Below are 22,025 nucleotides of genomic sequence, written 5' to 3'. Positions count from 1 at the left end.
CCAAACATATCTGGGACACCCACTAAAAAAACTCCAAATTCCTTTTCTGTCCTGCTACCACCCAACATTATCGTTCCAGATTCCTAACCAGATGATTTGGGGTGCCATACACAGATGCACAGACACACAGACACATACAGACATACAGATACACACACACACACACACACACACACACACACACACACACACACACACCAAGAGAGTTGTATCTTGAGACCACTAGACTACTGTTTCAAATAATATTAGTATAAAATGATGGAACACGATTCAGTTTTATTTCTGTTCCTCTTGTTGTAACTAGAACAATCCCCAGAGATTTACTGGGAGAGTTTTTTGTTTGTTTATGCCACTGACTTATGCCACTATAGTTTTCAACTAGTCCTTATTTTAAAATATATCTATTAGAATTACACCTTTTTAACAGGCTTCAAGAATAGCTGAAATATAACCTTTACTGTTAATGGAGCATAGAATTACTGCTTTGGAAGTCAGTGTGTACTCTGCCTTTACAGATGATGGCACTGAGGCACTGAAGGGTTGCCCAGGGCCATGTGCCTAGTAAGCATCCAGAAGAGATTTAAATTTAAGTCTTACTGACTTCAAGAGTAGTGCTCCACATTCAGGGGTATCTATATTAATATCAAAACTAGGACATTTTCCAGATGATATTCAGTTAATTTATAGAATTGTTATAATATCTACAAAAATTTCTTTCTTGTTTACTTTCCCATGATTTTGGAAGTATCTTTCTCCCTTTTGGAGTTTTTTTTTAGCATAAAAATATACAAAATCAGAAAAAAAAGAAAAGCAATACAGAAAGTCCATTTTAAAATGTCTGTTATTATTTTCTACTTAAACCCTCTTTCTCAGGAGGATAACTATAGATCACATCCCTCTCTTGCAAATGTATATGTAAGCACATGCATTATATACCTGTTAATTCCTGATGTAGACATGGTTATTCCTTCAAGATCACAGAATAGTCTGTGTTAGCAAGTATCATCAGACAGAAATGGTTGCTATTTTTGTTAGCCCTAGCTGACTGCAATCTAGTACAGAATTGGTAATTAGATTTCTAATTACTAGACTTTGCTGATAAATCTTTCAGATCTGAACTAAATTGCCTTTGAGCCAATCCACAACTATATGGCTTCCTTTCAGAAGGCAAAATGCCAGAATCCCTTGTATAGGTAGTTAACTGGCTCCTACACAGTCATCCCTTGAATAGCCCTCTCTCCTCTAATTATTATACCAACCAGCCCCAAACCTTTCATTGAGTAACATCTGCAGCTTTCTCTAGAATTTCCTGATCTCTTGCAGGCAGGTTTCAGGTGTGTATTTGAAATAGACCTTCATAGTAATTTATGGCGTTGCTAGAAGTCATTTGAACAAAAACTTTATTAGCTTTCAACATGCTAGAGATATCCTTCATGTCGTGAGGATACAAATGATTTCTCTTAAAGTATCTAATATTTTGGTGAATGATAGCATGTAATTAATAATTTTTGTCCTTTCTTTGTTATCCCCAGTACTTAACACAGAAAAGTCTTTGTTGACCTGATTTGATGAGTTGATAAAAGATTAGAATTCTGAGTGTAGATTAAAAAAAACTGGATTTGAATTCTTACTAACTGTGTGAATGTTGACATTTCCTCATCTCTGAGAACTGAAATGATCATTACTTACCTCTCAAGGACACTATGAGGAAAATGTTTTGCAAACTTTAAAACACTATATAAATGAAGTATTATTTTCACATCTCTTGGCTCATGTCTTTTCATTTTCTTACTGGCAACCTAAAGTTTCCAGTCTTTCCCCCTTTTTATTTCAAAAGTTTTCTCTTCCTAAATTTATTGTTTTTTCTTATGATTTTTATTTCAATTTTTTGTGTATTTTAAATTTTATCCAAAAACATTTTCCCACCATGGTATAAATGATAGTTTGTATACAATACAGTAAATGAAAGTGATTGCTAATAGAGTCAGATCCTGATTAGTGTGAATAATGAATCCCAGGAAGTAGTCATATATATATTTGAATTTGCACTATTTGAAGGTATAATTATGTAAAATTTGGTCATTAGTTGTAGCCCAGTGAAAAAAATGCAGTGCAAATTTAAATAATGTGACTGCTTCATGGGATTCATTATTTATATTAATTGGAATTTAGCTATATTAGCAATAGCTAATTGTTCTAATTCACACAAGGTTACAGTATTTTTTTCAATATATAACATCAGTATTTCTGAGTTCAGCCTAATATTTTCAACTTGGAGGTGCAGAAATTAAAGCCTTTTTAGATGGATAGCTTTGCATAATAACCTGGGAGAGCAAATAATAACACATCAGGCAATAAGTGAATACATTTGGAACCATTATTTTTCTTAGATAATCTAATTCCAGTTAACTCTTTCTGCCCTGATTCACACAAGTCATTTTATAAGGGAATGAACTCAAAGACCATGGACCAAGTTTTGCTAATGGATATTAGGAAGAATCTATCACCACCTCATTTGAAAATATGGGTTTTTCATTTCCTGTGTAAAATTATAAAATTCATTTACCTGTTTATCCATGAGATTAACATATGGATTAGCTTTTAATTTGAGGTTGTTTTGTTCACACAAATTGGACTCACCGCTTTTGTTCCCATTCTTGACTGAAATGAGAAGCTTTTTTTTTAAACTTCCATTGAGAGATTATTTTGAAACCAGGGAGATTAACTTCATCTCAAATAGCACTTTCCTGCAAACTGAGATCATCCCATTGAGAAGTAAAGGCAAAGAAGATAACTTTCAGAGAGTGTCAGGAATTTATGAAGCCTCAGGCTATAAACAATTAGTTCCAGGTGCTTTCCTGGAATTTTTTTATTTAATAGCATCTGGTTAGTATTCCAGCATAAGAGTTTTTAACCTCTCTTGTTTGATGTGATAGAGTGATATAACATAGAAATATATAATAAAATGAAATTTGGCCATTTTCAGGAGGCAGTTTTCAGAAATCTTAGATGCTGGCCAGACCCTGTGGGCAACGAACTCACAGAAAAAAAATTAAGGAAAAGATACTTTTGCAAAGAGGTGTAAATGTCTTTGCCCCAAAAGAGAAATGAATGAACCAGGAAAATCTTGACTGACATAAGGAAGAAGATTATGTCTTTTGAGAAAACATCAATGTTACATTACAGACACCATTCAGAATTACCAAATGGGCCAGATGTTTGCCAGAATCCTTAGTGCTACCAGCTGCCCATCAGAGCAGAAGAAGCCTTTTTGCTGACAGTTTATGTAGCCCACAAGTACTGTGTAGTGTTGATTCTTTTGATGCTGTTTAATATTTATGTTATTCATAAATATAAACACATAAATATACATGACATTGTACAATAAATAAAAGCTCAGCTTTCATCATGAAAAGGAAGGACTGTATTTATTACCTGAGAGGCAGTCTAAATTCATTTTCAGTTGGGAAATGTTCCCCTACTTGAGTTGGATACTTCAGGTTGCTTTATGCTTATTTTGAAATTAGTTGTATCCAGTCCTGTAAATTAAAATAAGTAATATCATCTATGTGAAGAGTGCCAGCATCATTTTCAGAATTATTTTCTGAGTTACTCAGGTTTGAAATCTTATGGTCACCAAGTTTTTGCCAATTATTCTTTTACATTTTCCATATCTATCTTTCCCTTTCTATTTTCATTGATTTGGCCTTCATTTAGAGTATTAGCAGCTTTTTAACCTTTCCTCTTGTTAGCCCCCCCCTTCTTAAAACATAGACTATCCCACCATTAAACAAATCTCTAAAGTAATATTTGAATCTTTCTAATCTCATACAAACTTTCAAAAACTCTCCATTTCCTACAGAATAGAATCCCAAGTGTCTTAACACCTAAACTATATATCGCTCCCTTCTTTCATTATGACCATTTGTGAAATAATAGTTTACATTTTCAGCAGGATTATTTTTGGCATCCTACTAATTTTGAAGACTTCCATGTTTCCCAAATCTTTGCATCCCCCTCAGTATTCAGCATCATTTTTATCATAGTATTCAAGAAATATTTATTGAATTCATGAACCCCTCTATATAGAGTCATAGAACTTAAAGTTGAAAAGGACTTCAGAGATATTTCAAAGAGACTTAGGCAAGGAAAGTAATTTACCTATATAATGAGGTGTTTAAGGTAAAAAAATTTTCAACAAACATACAAAACACATCTGAGTAAGTGTTGCTCTTTTTCAAAGTCATCATCTCATAAAACTATATGCTTATTGTATAGATATGCTTTCATGACTAAAAATAGTTTAGAATTCTCAGAATTTTTGGAATGCCTTCAGAACTTGGAGTATGTTCTTTCAGATATTGCAAATCTTCATCCTTGGTTGGATTGGGAATATCTCAAAGTCATTTAGAGACAAGTCTGGTGAATGAATAAAGGCATTTCTTCAATTTTAAAATAAGGAGATTGCTGAGTAACTGGCTGCTAAGGTCTCTCTCTGTGATTATGTTAGGAAATGCCCCCCCCATACTTAAGTTGGTGAAAAAAAATACTATATTACAAATTCTATCAGAATAGGAACCATTGAAGATGGGAGGAAATGAGCTTCAGGGAAAGGGACATTAAAGATCAATTATGGGGGTTCATATTTGTGAAAAACTCACCAATTTCTGATTCAGGGAGGTAAAAAAAGGCTTAGACTTTAGTTCACAAGTTGCATGAAAGGCTTACAAATTACTGCAAAGTCCACAGATTAAGTTCTTTGGAGCAGTAGTAAGATAAGAGAGTTTCTTAAAGGACAGACTGATTAGTAGAAGTTGAGGATAAGAAAGGCTGAAATGCTTAAAAAGGAAAGGAAAAAAGCTTAGATCAACATAGATCCAGTTTCCTGGAGCTGGGGTCATTTTGGTAGTTACAAGCTGGGAAAGGAGTAGTCAAGATAAAAGGGAAAAGGGAAAGAAAAGAAGCCTAGATCACATGGATCCAGCTGCAAGGAACTGGGGCCACATTGTTCCAGCTTGGAGAAGAGAAGCATCCTGGCCAGGAGTGAAGAAAAGAGATTTCCATCTGGGCAGATTTTTGTTTAAATGCATTTCTGTGGCGGGTGGGACAAAGATCATGCTTGAGGAATGGTTTAGCACCCGACTCCAAGTATTCTCCAATGTGCATACCACAGGGGTGGTCCCAGTGGCTAAGATAGTCACACAGTGTTCTCTGTGTCTCCTACCCCAAAGATCATGACCAAAAAGTTATGGAGTTTGAATACACTACCTACCACACACACACACACACACACACACACACACACACACACACGTGTGTCCAGAGTTCCCCTGTTATACTATGTAGCTTTGGTCTTTGTAGCCCCACACACACACTTTCAACATAAATTTATGGAGCATACATAATGAATTATGTTTTTATCAGAAGACAGAAGAAAGGGGGCAGCAAGATGGCATAGTGGATAGAGCACAGCCCTGGACCCAGGAGGACCTGAGTTCAAATCTGGCATCATATACTTAATAATTACCTAGCTGTGTGACCTTGGGCAAGTCACTGAACCCCATTGCCTTGTAATAACCCCCCCCAAAAGACTGAAGAAAGAATACTAGTTCAATTCCAACCAAAGACTTCTCAGTTAAGCCATGTTCTTTTTCTATTTAAGTTCACTAAAAGTTTCTCAGAGGTCACATAAACTGCAGGTGTAGATTGCAAATTGAAATAAGTTAATAACATGAAATCAGCTTCTTTGAAAACATCTTTTCTAGAGAAAGGCATTTCTATCTTTTGAAGTAAGCTAATTTGGTGAGGTTCACCTATTAAGAAAGCTGCTCTTTTTTTAGTGATGTGCAGCTATTAAAAAATTCAAGTGTTGCAATTATTAACTCTTCTCATTACAAATAACTGATTCTATGTAGGAATGGTGAGGGATTTGTTCAATCAATCAATCAGACAGAAATATGTAAATGATATCCTGTGATATAATTCTCCAAGGTGTGAGAATACCCACAATCCTATCCCACAGGAGCCTTACTTGAAAGACAGACATATTTTATGTCATCAAAGAGCAAATTTATGGGTCTATAAATATACATTTCAGCTGCTTAATGAGACCCAAAGTTGCTGTCTTAAAAGTACAAATCTGTGAGTGTGCAAAAGGAATAAATGCCATGGTATTTAGTTTATCATATTCTCTTTCAGAAATATCGGCAGTATATGGCAGGACTTTTGGCTCCTCCTTATGGTGTTATGGAAACCAGCGCTAACAATGATAGTAAGTAAAGAATTTGAAATTATTTTGCCTAAAAATTTAAAATACATATGTATACTTATTGTGATGGTTTATCAGCATGATGGATACAGAATCATGTGTATATTCAATTTATTTTAAAAATTAAAGTATATTTATGATCTTGGTTTATGCAGGATGTGTCTCTATTAGTTGTACATAGCTAGCATTTGTACAGCTAAGTGGTGCAGTGGATAGAATCCCTGATCTGAAATCATAAAGGCTCATCTTCCTGAGTTCAAATCTGGCCTTTGGCACTTATTAGCTGTGTGACCCTAGACAAATCACTTAGCCTCTTTCCTCATATGTAAAATGAACTAGAGGAAAAAAATGGCAAACCACTCTAGTATATTTGTGAAGAAAATCTCAAATGGAGTCATAAAAAGCTATGACTGAACAACAAAAAGAAAGATAACATTTACATGGTGCAAAGCACTTTAATACATTATGTAATCTCAACTCCCTCACACCCTATGAGATACTATTAATATCTTCATTTTATAGATGAGAGGATTGAAGCATAGAACCCAAGGCCACACATCTATTGAGTGACTGAGGTAGGATTCAAACTCAGGTCTTCTAGCCATAGGTCCAATGCCAATACTTTCTCTCCTGCACCAATAGCTATTCTGTAAAGACATATGATGCCTAAAACACAAAATATCTTTATAAAAGGTTTTCATTTTTCAGTAAAATCCTTTATCATGCTGTACTTCATTAAAAATGGTATCAGGGGCTATCTTTGCCTTATACAGCTTCTAATACCTAAGAACTCAGAGCTGCTTGGGGCTGCAAAATCTGCTTTTACTTATTATACATTTTTTATTATATTGATCAAGGAGAGTATAATGATTCAAAGAGCATACTGATTCATTATTTACTGGAATAAAATCCAAGTCTCTGCAAATTCTACACCTTTGGTAAAAGATCAATCTTTACCTAAACATAAAAAGAAGGGTTGTTCTGTGCCAATATCTGTTTTAGTGGATAATGCTGGTCTTACAGACGTGATGAAATGTTGGAGTAACTGAAGGTTAGTTATCCATCGATGCATGACAGGAACTTTAGTTTCATTTTAAGGTCCTGGAAGTTTTTTCATAAATTCTGAGAAAATAGAGCATTTCTGAGTCTTTAATAGTATACTTTATACATACACAACACAGCATGCATTCTTTAATGTTTTACTATCGCAACACCTAAGTACAAAGGTGTATATAAACCCCTCAAACCTAAGAACTTTATTGTAATTGTTTCAAACCTTTAACATATTCATGTCCCCAAATCTGCCTCTACTCTTCTTACTTTTAACCAATGATTTTACTTTCTACTTTAATCTACTAAGCAGATCAAGAACATCTGAGTGACTCTTCCAACCAACTCTTCTTCATTTCACCTCATACATTTTCTGCATTTTTATCTCCCTTTTGCTTTGTCCTTGTATGTGAGGAACAAATATTCTTCCTCACGTCTTCAAGTTTTTCCTCTCTACTGATTCTTTTCTTCAATTTATAAATATCTTAAAACCTATCTTACTCTTTAAAAAATGCTCCTTTTGCTCATTGGATTACTTTCCTATCCCATTTTTGCTTTTAAACTCTGAATTTCTCTAACCCTCCATTTCTTCTTTAGTATCACCTTGAACTATTTACAGTGTCTTCTATGCCAGTTGACTGGAGGTATTCCCTCTAAAACTGTATCTGTGAAGTCACCTTTTTTGATCCAGCTATAAGATTTTACATTTACTCTATTGGATTTCATTCTTACCCAATCTTATCCAGTCCTGTTAAATATTCCTTTCAGCTTTGTATCATCACCTAAGCCTTTAGCAAACCATTGATAAAATTTTCACATAGCACAGGACCAAAACAGGGGCTCCTGAGTTTCTCCACTGGAAACATATATCCTGCCAAATAGACATTAAACCATTAATGATTACTCTTTGAGTTTGGTCACTAAACCACTTTCAAATCCATGTAATCATATTATCATCTAGTCCACATTTCTCCCTAAATCAAGGATCAAATGTCAAGAAATAATCCCAAGTATAAACATCTCATTTCTTCTATATAAGTAGTATTAGATATTGCCCAAATGCTACATCAATGTATCTAAAACATTTCTTCAGTTTGCTAGTTTATTAACCCCATCAATAAAAAGGAAATAAATTTAATATGCTTTGAGCCATTCTTAATGATGCCATGATGGCATTATAACTGCTTCTTTTTCTAGATATTTATTAACAATTCATCCTAACACAGACTTAGGGAAGTTCTGAATGTGACACTCAGCTGTTCAAGAAATAAGATAGCCAGGCAAGATAACAATATTAAGGGGAAATACTCACAAAATGAAGAGCAATTAAGAATGATGCTGGTAACAGGTTGATTGGGCCCTTGGGTATAATTGAAAACCCTGAGGGGATTCCATATAGAATGGGGTAGCTTCCACTAAATCACTTAAGTCTGAAGGGTTTTTTATTGGGTTTTTAATTGGGTCTAGCAGGATCAGGAATTGAGAGAAAAGGCAGAGGAGCTTAGACCTGGACAATAGTGCTGACTCATGCTTGTTGGGTGGAGGGAAGACTTCTGAAGAATTAAAAGCTACTAGATCTACTATCTACTAGATATTCAAGCTCATCACTGTAGGAAAGGGGCTTTTGGCAATTCTTGCTAGTTTTACTCTGACAGGGTTATTCTGCTTTTCGTGCTTTCTATGGGCTTATTTATGTGTTTTGTCAGATTGGGGAGGTTACTCTATTCCTGATTCCACTTCTTTATTGATTCATTTCAACATTTTCCTAGGAATAAAAATCAAACTCACCAATCTATAGTCTTTAGATTCTGTTCTCTTACCCTTTTTGAAAATCAGAATATTTGCCCTTCTCCATTCCATGATACTTTTCCAATTATGCTCAAACTTTCAGATATCCCTAAACTCAATAATTATATCCACCAATTCTTTCTATACCCAAGGACATAGTTTACCTTCAGAAGACTTAAGTTCACCAAGGGCAAGTAGGTACTCACACACTATTTCTTTTTTCCTGTTAACTATTTTTGTTTTATCATCTTCAGTGCAAAGATGAACTTTCTCGGCAGAAAAAAATAGAAACAAAAGAATTAGGCAGTTCTTTCTTCTCTCTGTTATTAGTAATCATAACTTTATCTAGCTCCCATAAAAACAATGTCACCAACAACAATAACATTTTGTTGTTAAGATTCCTCACCAGCCTTATTCATCTCACTTTGAGTTTAGCAACTTTTTTACAAAAAAAAATCCCCAAATCTTATGTTCATTCTTTGTTATATGTTCTTGCTTCCATCTTCTGTCTATATATTTTGTTTTTGTTTTATTTTACTTTGAGACTAGAAGTGCAGCTGCCTCTGATAGGTCCCATCTCATTTGCTGATCAACATGATAGTTATTTCCATCTTGGACTGTCACCCCTCCTTAGACAGCCCAGTAATCCCCTGCTCCTGGAATTCACCATATTGGTGTCATTCTTAGTATGAACATCTGATCAGCTTCTGTGCATGTATTTTACAATCTGAGCTCAGTATATACAAATCAATCTCCAAGTAATTCTTTTTTTTTTTCCACTGCAATTTCCTCTTTGTTTCTTCAGAAATTCCTCTCTCCTGGCTGACTTTCCTTAGAGAATTCTTATCTAAGGAATCCTATCTATCTTTCCTTTGAAGTCTTCAAAATATATCTTCCTAAAATCTATTCTAGAGTGTGAGATCAAATATCTTATTACGGCCTAGGAACATCAGTGAAATGTTAGTAATGAAAAGTTGGACGTTTACTTTAAGGGAAACTTTGGGTTCAGTTAAAGAAGCTTGCCATTTTCTGAAAGTAATTTACCCTTCTGTTCAACTCTAAGCCCAACTCATTGTTCATGTACACTGGCTATCCTAGATATACATGTATCATATACATTTACAAATAGCATTTTTGATGTAAAACAATTTAGCTACAATGTTGATTTTCTATGTACTGTATTTTAAAATCACACATTTAACATAAATGACATGGACTATCCCCTTAAGCTGTGTGTGCCTAAGAATTATCTGCTTCCTTCTCAGTGTAGCTACACTTGGCTCCTAGAAACTGTTCACATCATTGTCTTGTTTGCAAGCTGGCTCTTTTTTACTGCTTCCTTCATCATGCCATTCACTCATCATGTTGACTCAGGGTTAGCAATCCCAAGAGTGAGAAGAAGCAGAGGAGAAACAGGAGCTACATTTTGCTGTCTGATGATAGACATGTCAGGAAATGTAGCCAGTAGTACATTGGAATGAATTCTGCCTTCTTGGAAAAGTGATGAAAATATTACAACATTTTAAGATACAAGCGTAAATTCATATTTTATTATTTTATTAAAAATAATCCTATCCCACTTCTCATTCATTATTTTTAAAAGTATTTTGAAAAGTTGCTACTATTTTTAGGGGTTTTTTTTGGCAAGGCAAATGGGGTTAAGTGGCTTGCCCAAGGCCACACAGCTAGGTAAGTATTAAGTGTCTGAGACTGGATTTGAACCCAGGTACTCCTGACTCCAGGGCCAGTGCTCTATCCACTGTGCCACCTAGCCACCCCTGCTACTATTTTTAAGATTGTAAATACCACATTTAATATTTTACTCCACCTAAAATATGGATTAATTTCTCCAAACTTGTCTCTTAGTTTGGTGATAGCATTTAAGAGGTTGAGGACTTGAAAGTTTCCAACTTTCCCTGATATTTCATATTCTGTTCTTTTTTTCTTTCCCCCAGGGATGCCTGACAAGGAGAATGTGAGTAGCAGCAATCTCTGCTCAGCTTCTAAAAACTGTAATAAGGTAAAAAATAATAACTTTACCACCAGAGAGAGCCCCTTAAGTTTCTCCACGTTAAAAAAAAGCCATAATATCTTCTGCTCTCTACATCTTCCCAGCTTTGGTGAAAAATTTTGAAATTGAAAAAAAAAGGAAAATAGGAAATAGAAGATGAAAAACTTGGTCTGAGGAGTGAATGAGAAGGTAGCATACTTTACTTGTCATAAATGTGCATGTGAATAATTTTTCTGGGGGGAAAGAGATTCAGTATGTCTTCACCAAACTTCTCAGTTTTTGCACCCCTGGTTGGAATAGTTAGCAGTGATAAAACTTATCCCCATTTTTCAGGACACAGAGGATTATTTTTATTTGTGGTTGGTGTCTGTTGTTGTTATTGTTGTTTTAGTAGGAGCAATTTGAAATCTGAGATTTGAGGTCAAATGATTATCTGTAGACATACCAACAGGTGAGGTCATTCAGCTATTCCTCATATCCCGTCTCTCAAACATGACAAACTTTTTCGTTCTGTTTCTTTTGAGAGTAACCAGGTGGAAGGTGAATGGCTTAGTTCAAACCCAATTAGATAGTACTTAGTCATAGTCTCTTGACTCATTCAACGGCAGCATCTTTACATCCAGCTAAACAATTGTGATTGTTTTTAAAATCTTTGAAAAGGAAAATTAATTGAAGATGACACCATGGATACCTAAATCTCCATGACAACCCAGAAGTGTTATCAGTTGAAACAGAGAGAAAATAATTAATTTGAAGTTCTATTCAATGTGATTAGTCTCTCAAATGCTTTAGTACTGTTCACATGAGCTCCCTTATATATACACTCTTATATGGTAATATCATAGAATTATTGTTCTAATTTTACTTTTTGCCTTACTTTCCTGAAATTTGACTAAAATTTTTATTGTCTCTCTTTTCTGCTGAGAAATGTGTATAGAAATTTGTTGGATATTGCAGCTCACATTTATATTACGCTTTCTTAGTGTTTTTCCTTTGAATCTTAGTGTGTTCTAAACCAGGGAGAGGTTTTTCATTTCTTTTTTGTGAAGGGACCCTTTGGCAATCTAGCAAAATCTCAGAATAATCTTTTTTTTAACATGCAACATACAATACACAGAATTTTAAATGAAAGAAATTAAGTTGAAATAATTATAAAAATAATTTTAAAATAAATTCAAATGCTTCAGGTTAAGAATCCCTCTTTTAAATCATGCTTTCTCTTCCAAACATACAACAGGAATTTTCTCTCCATCATCAATTTATCGTCTTTTTTTTTATCATTATTGTCTTCCATTTCCTTTATAAACTTCACACACAAAAAAAAATGTGTTTTGAATAAGATGAAAACATACTATTAAGGTTTCATTGTTGATCACTTAGGAAAAGTAAATGAGGATGAATGAACAAAGATTAATAATCCTAATAACAACTTTAAAGAAAGGACTGGAGGGGCAACTAGGTGGCGCAGTGGATAGAGCACTGGCCTTGGAGTCAGGAGTAGCTGAGTTCAAATCGGGCCTCAGACACCTAATAATTACATAGCTGTGTGGCCTTGGGCAGGCCACTTAACCCCATTGCCTTGCAAAAACTAAAAAAGAAAAAAAAAGAAAGGACTGGAAATGGTTGAGCTTTTATGTATTGAAATTAGTTAATTTATGTGTAAATAATTACTAAATATATTTAATTTCTTATGCTTAAATGTCATGTTTAAGGAATTGTCGATCATAACTAGGACAGTTTTTGTGAGGTTTTATGACCCTCCATACCATCCTCCTCCATGGGAGACATTTCAGGCCCTAAAATGTGCACATACACACACACACACACACACACACATACACACACACACACACACACACACACAGATACCAACAAAGGTAGTAGACACCCATATCCTTAATTTGCTGTTGGGAAACTTTTCAGAAGCTTGTATATATGCTAAACAATGCTCAAGTAATTAATAAGCAGTTTTTTGTTGTAGAAGTTCAGAAACTAGACTCAGAATCAGTGAGTTGCTTTATGTAAAATATTTCCTTGATAATAGAGCCATTGAGTTATGCTGATTTTATCCTCTATCCTCTTTGACAATCAACAGGACTATTAATCCCTTTGGTCCTCTATTTGTGAAATTAAATAAAGTAATTTACAATATAATTTCAATCTTAGAATAGATTATCTGTAGAAAGAATCCATTTCTCCAACATCTACTAGTTTAATTACTCTTTGCAAACATTAAACCAGTCTTCCCCCCGACCACTGTTTGTTGACATCATTTATCCTAACTCAATCTCACCTCCCATTAAAATTGCTGTATTTCCAAAAATTACTTTTTTGCAAGAAGCAGATATATAATTCTTTTGCTGATTGGGACATTGAAAGAAATGATGCTAAAATGCTGTAAACTAAAGTATAATTAGAAAAAATAATCAAAAAGAGTTAGAACCAAAGAATTATAATATATAGAATATTGTGGTGGTATTCTCTTTTAAAGGAAACCAAAGAGGAACTTCTTCAGGCATGATTATAACTAGTATTTAAATAGAACTTTAAGATTTGCAAAGCATTTTACAAATCTTATGTCATTTGATTGTCACAATAACCTTACAATGTAGTGCTATTATTAGATGAATTTTACAGATAAAGAAACTGAGACTCAATGAGTTTAAGTTGGCTAGGATCTCTTATGCAGTAAGAGTCTAAAGTAGAATTTGAATCTAGGTCTTCCTGACACCAAACTCAGCATTCTAGTTATTGTATCATCTAGCTTTAATAGGAATTAAGGAATAATACTCTAATCAAAGTTCATGGGACCAGGAACTATCTGTGGGACCCCTTTATACTACCTAACTGCCTATTATAGTAGCTAGAGAACTATCCTTGGAATCAGGAAGACATGATTTGCAGTTCTGCCCCTTACTAGGAAAGTCACTTTGCAGAGGTATCAAATACACCCAGACCCACAGCTCTCCTCAGTGTGGCCAGAAATAGATTAAAATGTAATTGGGAATTATTTAACAAATTAAATAAAAATGTGATAAAATATATATAATACTGTTTTTTAAACTAAATCAATATGCAGTCTCTAGGGATCTTACTAAATGAATAGTGCCCCATCCACTCCCATACAAAAATGGGAATTTGACACTACTCCTTGAAATACCTTTCTGAGATTATTATAAATTGCAGAAAGGGTATTGATTTATATGGGTAGATAGGAATTCCTTTGTCCATGAGTTCCCTATAACCTTGGACAAATTGGAGCTACTATCACAGATCCTGTCCCCAAATTGTATTTTTTTTTGCCCCAATGCCCCGAGGATACTTCAAGATTTAGTCAAAGGATATGTAATCCATTAGATAAAGTGAGAATTGAAGGGAAATTTTATTTTTGAAATATAAGGACATCTTTTTTGAAGACTTTTTAAGTTAATTTTTTCTTAATTTTCAATTTTCTAGCACTTGAAAATGAGTTGTTTTGTTGATTTTTTTAAGGAATTCAATAATTTCTTTGAAAATATATTAATTTTAATTAACCTCCACTTTCTGTCTGCCTTTGTTTCCTCATTTGTAAAAATGGGGCAAATTATAGCACCTACCTCCCATGGGGGTTGTGATGATGAAATGAGATAATATTTTTTAAGTATTTTGCAAATGTTAAAGAAATATATAAATTCTGGCTATTATTATTATTAATTCTGTAGTATGTAAGTGATACTAGTTACACTGTTACAGATATAAGCAATTCCCATATAACTAGCTTGAGATGAGTGGTAGCAAAAAACACCAAACAAAGATCATTAAAAGAATGATGTAATACCAGAGAATTCTGGAATGTAAACAGATTGTCAAGTACATTCAGAGCCTGCTGCTAGGATTTTGAAGGAGAGCCTACTTATCATTCATGTGAAGATTAGTCCTAATAATTCTATTGGTCCAAGCTTGTGCATTGTGTGTTGTGTAAATTTTCATTTTCTAAAAAGTTAGTCCATTAGAAAATGCAGATATGCCTGCCTGAGCAATATCGTGACTCTTCTGGAAAATACCAGCGACTTCATGTCTAAGGTGCTCAAGGACAACTTCAACTCTGGTGCCCCTGAGAAAGTGTTTGTTTTGTCATTTGTGAGTTCCGTACTTTCTGGGGGTGGTAGTGCCCTTGATGATCTTTCTCTTCTTTGTATTCCTGCCCCCCACTCTCACCCTACCTTGCTCATTCTACAAGCTGCAGGGAGCTGGGCTTTCTTTAACTCCTGAGTTGACTGTTGTGGATTGCTATGATTGTGCTGGGATGTTGTCTTACATCTAAATATTAAGGATAAAAGAACTATTAGGAAGAGTTGAAAGGTAACATTTTAAAAATCTGATTTTGTTGGTTACTATGAATTTGGCTCTGCTTGTTGCTACCAAATATGTTGTATTTATTGTGAACCTTAATAAGGACTTAGTGAAAGTTCAACTTTTTTTGATGAGAGGGTAGATAGAATTCTGTAGTATAGGGAAATATATTTGACACACTTGTTTGAGTAATGTTTAATCTCCATTTTCTCTCAAAGTTGATTTTCTTAATAAATTAAAACAAAAATAGAGGCCTGTAATGTATACAAAATATAAGTTGTGCTATTCAAGTTACTGCTCCCCAAGGTTTAACTTGGTTCAAGTTTTTATTCAAGTTATTGCTATTCACAGTTTAACTAAAATTTCACAGTAGTGTTGTGCAGGGCTTTTAATTTATACCATTTAAAAACCATAACAGCAAAGCTAAAGTTTTAAGGTGAGATATGGGAGAAGAAGCAAAGCTGTCAACATGGTATAATGAAAAAAATACTGACTCCAGAGGACCTGGGTTCAAGATGACCTTTGACTTGGAATGTAAATTTCAAGTTGCCAAGTGACCTTGGCCATCCTGATTCTCAGTTTTCTCCTCTATAAAATGAAGGGTTTGGACTAGATGTCCTTTGTAGTTCTTTCCAGCTTTAAATCTATGATTTCTTTTTAATCTTTCACTATCATTTCCTGATTTTTAAAAATGGGCATGAATCTGTTGTTCAGTTTGCCCAATTTAAACCCAACTGTTGAAAGTTTATTATAGTCATAGTCAATAAAAGAAAATATTCTACTTTCCTTTTCTACTATCAAATACTGTTTCTGACACTATTTTTTTGAAATTTCAAGGAAAAAAACAATTTTAAAAAGTATATTCCTAGCTCCATTCTCTACTCTCTACCACCCCTTTGGCTTTTCACTTTGTCTTTCCAGCTGAGGAAATGAATAATTCTCTCAGGAAAAACTGAGATTATTGCTGATTTTCACATTAATGAAAGTGTATATTTCTGTCTTCAGAAGCATTTTTCTAGTGATTTCTTTTTCTCAGTTGTTAGATTCAATTGATTACAAGTATAAAATATAGACTATCATTTACTTTTAATGTATTTGCATCTTCCTTGTTCCTATTTTGAGAAACTGAGGCCAAACTACTTGTGAAGTAGGCTTTATTCAGGATTGAAGAATTAAAGTTTCTTGGATTGGGCAAATTGATCCAATAATTATATCTTTTAATCTAGATTTAGTCTTTCCTAGTATGAGCTCTGCTATTTTAATGTCAAGAACTGCTGGAAGAAACCTTGAAGCGTTATCTAGTCCATTTTACTGCCTCAAGAGAAAACTATATTAAACTTATCCAAGTAAGATAGGTATTTATCTTCACAAGAATTGCCTTAGAAGATCTTATCATAATAAGTTCCAGTACTATAGAATTCTGGTTGAGAGTTCTTTTAAAACATCTAAACTTTTCTTATTTTGATTTTAATCTATTCCCTGTTGTCTTGTATTCAAAGAATTACTCACAGACACTCATAAAATATCTCTTCTGTGGCTTAAGGGCTCTTAAGATCCTCCAGAGTCTCCACTTTTGAGATGAAGTTCGATTTCTCTAAATTTTGTTCTATGATCTTTGATCTGAACCCTTTAATTATTTTAGCAGTACTCTTTCCAAAGTTGCATTCTAGTAAAGGATCAGTATCCTAAATATGTTGGGAAAATTTGCTTATAATTCTTCTAACATCAATTGTGTCAATTCAGATAGAAATGGGGGTCATGTAACTTTATATAAGGATTCCTGCAAGCTATATATATATATACATATATATGTGTGTGTGTGTGTGTGTGTGTGTGTGTGTGTGTGTGTATGTATATATATATATATATATATATATACTTAGTAAAGTGTAATAGTATCTATGATGCAATAATATATTATATTTTTACTTACTTTGTTAAATATTTTCCAATTACATTTTAATTTGTTTCAGGCAGAATTTGGGAATGGTGTAGGTCCCATGCAGCCAGCAGACAACTCTGTTCAAACACAGTTTATAAGTATTATAGACTGCAGTTTATAAGTATTAATATTCTATTGTTTCTTTTAATTTTAAAATACAATAATGTTATTCAGTTTGGTCTACTATGACTTATAGCTCTCTTTCTGATTGAAAAAGTCAAAAACTGCTCTATATTTTATTGTTCTCCCTAACATTTGTACTGTCCCTATTGACTTATCCTTTTCCCTCTACAAGGTCATTTAAAATTTTTGTCAAATTTTCCCAAAGTGCTTATCACAGCTCCTAATGCTAAATTTGGTATCATCTTTAATGAGTATGCTTCCACCACCACCCCCATCAAAGCCATTAGTATTTCAAAAGAGCTATGACTTCATTGGTGAGAGTACTTCCTTCTAGGGATGCAGACCATCGCTCTTCCACACTCATATTTTCTTCTGGAGTGACTATTGGTGAACATACATACATAATAATACATATCTTTATATACAAATACACATTATATATATATATATATATATATATATATATATATATATATATATATATATATATACATTATACACATACATATACCTATGTGCATATCTATCTATTACCTATGGTAATGATTCTGTTCAAACTTATCTAGGATGGTCCTTGTGTGAAAGCTTGTCATTAAGTTGTGTATTCAGCCAATGCCCTTTTATTTTGATAGGATCATTGGTATAGTTTTTTGAGGACTAAAAGGGACCTCCAAGCATTCTAAGATGAGGATGTTATTAAATTCAATCTACTAGTATTGGTCCCTGACTCTAATCTTGTGGTACTTATTTTGTCACTACTACATTTGTAACTATAATGCCCAAGATAAACTTGGGCAAATCATCATTTTTATAGGCCTCCTCATCTTTAAAATGAAGTGGTTTGACCCAAGGATTTCTAAGATCTATTCTAACTCTAAATCTATGATCATAGGGTCAGAGATGAAGTGCTTCATTTGTGCATGGAAATGAAACTCTAAGAAAAAGGCAATATAAAAATCTGGATGCAAATTTAGAAGCAAGTGTATATCAACTTTGAAAAAACCTGTTGAGTCTTTATTGCCTTTCAAAAGAGTGACTTGATTTTTGTTGGTATCATTAGCACAGTCTGGCACATTATAAGAACATAGGTGCTCAGTAAATTTTTACTAATTTATTAGGTGTGGCTGTCAATAATTGTATCCCTATCCAGTATCAGCATCTGGGTCTTCTTGATACTGTTTTCATTTTCATTTAGAGGGGGGAAATTGGCTTCTTTCATTGAGAAATTTGAGTTAGAGAAGGAACTCTATCCTTTACAGAACTCTGTCTCTGCCTCTTTATCTTCTAGAGGAGAGATGCAGGTGAAGGTGAAAGTTGCTTAAAGATTATTTTTGTCTGTGCACACACATGTAGAGTTCTGTGTGTTTACCCACACACACAGCTTTCTTGTGGGTTGGCTTTCAGACTAGCCAATGTTTTCTTTTTCTCCTTTTAGTTTGCCAACAATGGTCCTGGCATTCTACTGTGTAATCTAATGATTTTTATCATCCAATCTGTAGAGTCCTGAATAATAGTTGAAATGTGCCTGGCGATCTGTGAAGTGTGTAGTATGTGAAAGGCAATGTGACAATGTGGCAATGCAATCATGTCAGGATAGGCCAAATTTCTAAACTGGGGAACAAATCCTAGGTAAGATAGTCTTAGATGTAAAACATGTTTTTCAAGAGGTGGAAGTAATTAAAACTTTCCTTTTGCATTTGTCTCACAATGACATCTATGTATTTTCATTTTCTATTAATGGAATTAACAGATGGGCTTGACAATTTCTAACTTCAAGTCCTCTCAATTTGATTCAACAAATTAAGTTTTACTATATGTAAACCAAAATGTTCAGCCCTGGTCAAAGTTTAACAAGTGCATCAGTCCCTGTCCTCAAGGAGGTACAGAAATGAAGTTTACATAGTATAATTTGGCAACAACTTGAAACATGCAGTAGCATACTAAGAAGATTAAATGTACCCTTCACCCCCATTATATGTTGTTACTCTTAGTTAGACTGTGAGAGACACTTTAGTCTAAACCCATCATCTCAGAATAGTTTTATAGTTTGTGAATCCTTTGGAAAATCCTTATTTCACCTTTGAAATCAGATTTATACTTGGAGCTGACAGGGGTAGAACATAAAACAGTTCCCTTAGTATTTGATTCACTCCCTTAGGAACCACAGAATTTTAGAAGGGGAAACAATCTTAGAGATGGTCTAGTCCAACTCCTCATTTTTCAATTGTAGAAACTCAGGCCCATACCCTCAAGAACTCATTCTCCTGAAGAACACAATATGTATACACAAATAAAATATGAAAGGTAATTAATTAATTAATCAGGGAATGAAAAAGAGGGATACAGGCCTTCTGCAGAAGATGGGATTTGAGTTGCGTTTTGAAAGAAGTCAGAAAAGTTAAGAAGTTAAGATAATGGATCATGAACCATGTCCATGCCCAAATATACAGGATAGCCAATGCAAATCCACAGTTGAGAGCCTAGGGTTTAATGTATGAAGAACATTAAGAAGGCCAATATGGCCAGATTGTTGAGTGTATGGAAGGGAATCGAGTATAAGAAGTCTGGAAAGGTTGAAAAGCGGTCAGGTGGTATCGTTCATTCTTTAAGTAATAGGGAGTTACTGTAGTGTATTGAGTGGGAGAAGTAAAAAATGGTCAGGCCTGCATTTTAGGAAAATCACTTTTGACAGTGGAGAATGGATTGAAGTGGGGAGACCAATTAACAGGCAATAGTCTGAGCTAAGAAGTCTGAATACAGATTAAAGCACCTTTTCCTTGGTTTTGTTATCATGCCTAATATAGACATATGTTTTGCATGACTTCACATGTATAATTGATATATTGCTTGCTTTCTCAAGGAGTAAGAGATGGATGAGAGTGAAGTATAGAATAGAAGTATAGAACTTAAAAAATTTCAATATTAGAAATAAATAAAAAGGTAATGAAGGTCTCTTATGAGAATAGTGATTATATGAATAAAGGGCAGGAAATATATAGGAGAGATATTATTAAGACAGCAATGATAAGCAATTTAACAACAGATTGTATGTGTAGGATAAATGTCAGTGAGGATCCAAGATTTCAAACCTGGATAGCTAGAAAAATAGAGGTACCTTTGATAATAATTCTATGATTCCCAAATCTAGTGCTTTCCCCATAACCTTATTCCTGCCAAAGAGTTATAGGCAGTTATTCATTTTAATGTCTAAACAGTTTGATACCCAACCAAAAAGCAAGAAATAAAAATCTCTTAAGTGTTTACCCGGTACTCTAATTTGATAGCTTGGTCATAAACAATATGAGGAAACCACACCCGAAACTTCCTTCCAAGTTCACAATAAAGATGAACTAGGTCCAATGGTCACTCTTGTCACTTCAAAGCAAAGCACAGAACGAAAGAGCACGTCCAGGGCTGACTGGAATGGAAAAGCCTGGATATTGGACCAGCAAAGTTCAACTTTGGACCTTGGTTTTTTCTGTCTATTTTTATCAACCTTTCTCTTTCAAATGTCAGAGTTGTAGTGCCCAGTGTTTGATGGGCTGCAAATCCTCAATTTGTGTTTTTCCATAAATTAAAGAAAAATCTCACTAAAAATAGGTAATATTTCATGATTTAGCATCATAACTTTTATGTTCATCTCCTTTTCCATACTCTTGATGGTTATGTGTACTCATGAAACACTCGGGCTCCCTCTGGTGGTCCCAAAAGTAACTTGACATTTCAAACATTAAGCTAAGGCTTGCTTAATCTTTGAAAGCCATCATTTCAGTTACAGAAGCTTAGGGTAGAGGGAGCCTCCAAAATCATCCATTCAAGCCCCATACCTGGCCTGAACTCTCTTCTCCAACAGGCCTAACATTCTCACTGATCCAGCTCAGTTTCTGAATCACACAGGATACTGTAGCTGTTGGGTTCCATGACTGTGAATTTATCTGTGACCTCACTGGAGGAAGGCTGTCACAAAATCCAGTTTCATAAGTTTATAGACATGAATACTGAAGCTTATAGGTCATTATGCAAGCCCTCATCACCTCAACTCTGCAGTCTTGAAATAGTACTGGTGGGTCTCCCTGCCACAGACGTCTTCTATCCTCCATTCACTTGCCAAAATGATCTTCCTAAAGTATTAGTCTGACACTATCCCCTTCCTCAATCAACCTTCCATAAACACCAGTGGTTTTCTTTTGCATTCAAAAATCTTCTGTTTGGCATTCAAAGCCCTTCATAACCTGCCTCCATCTACCTTTCCAGTCTTCTTCATATACATTATGCCCCTTCCCTCCCTAGATACTCCATGATCTAGTGATACTGGCCTCTTTGCTCTTCCTCAGATAAGTCATTCCATCTCCTAAATGGCATTTTCACTGATCATCCCCCAATGACTATGTTATCTCTGCATCTCAACTTTTTCACCTTCTACCGGAATTCTTTCCACACCCCCTTAATTCTGGGTACCTTCCTTCAGTTGATTATCTTCAATTTATCATAGCTTGTTTGTACATAGCCGT

At 34.4% G+C, this 22,025-nt stretch overlaps 1 protein-coding gene across 8 annotated transcripts in view; it reads left to right on the top strand.

The window, feature by feature from the left end:
- The window catches only part of RAPGEF4 (Rap guanine nucleotide exchange factor 4), a 351,048-nt gene that overhangs the window by 170,894 nt on the left and 158,129 nt on the right, over positions 1 to 22,025 (top strand). For 5 of the 8 annotated variants that reach the window (XM_074215700.1, XM_074215699.1, XM_074215697.1 and 2 more), the window contains 2 exons: positions 6,199 to 6,271; positions 11,062 to 11,126. In XM_074215700.1, coding sequence (XP_074071801.1) covers positions 6,199 to 6,271; positions 11,062 to 11,126 — 138 coding nt within the window. The remainder of the gene's footprint in view (positions 1 to 6,198; positions 6,272 to 11,061; positions 11,127 to 22,025) is intronic. The other 3 variants (XM_074215698.1, XM_074215702.1, XM_074215701.1) reach the window with 1 other exon arrangement.

The sequence above is a fragment of the Macrotis lagotis genome, chromosome 1, assembly GCF_037893015.1.
Source record: "Macrotis lagotis isolate mMagLag1 chromosome 1, bilby.v1.9.chrom.fasta, whole genome shotgun sequence".
NCBI classification, from domain to species: Eukaryota; Metazoa; Chordata; class Mammalia; order Peramelemorphia; family Peramelidae; genus Macrotis; species Macrotis lagotis.
This window is presented reverse-complemented; position numbering and strand designations above follow the sequence as displayed.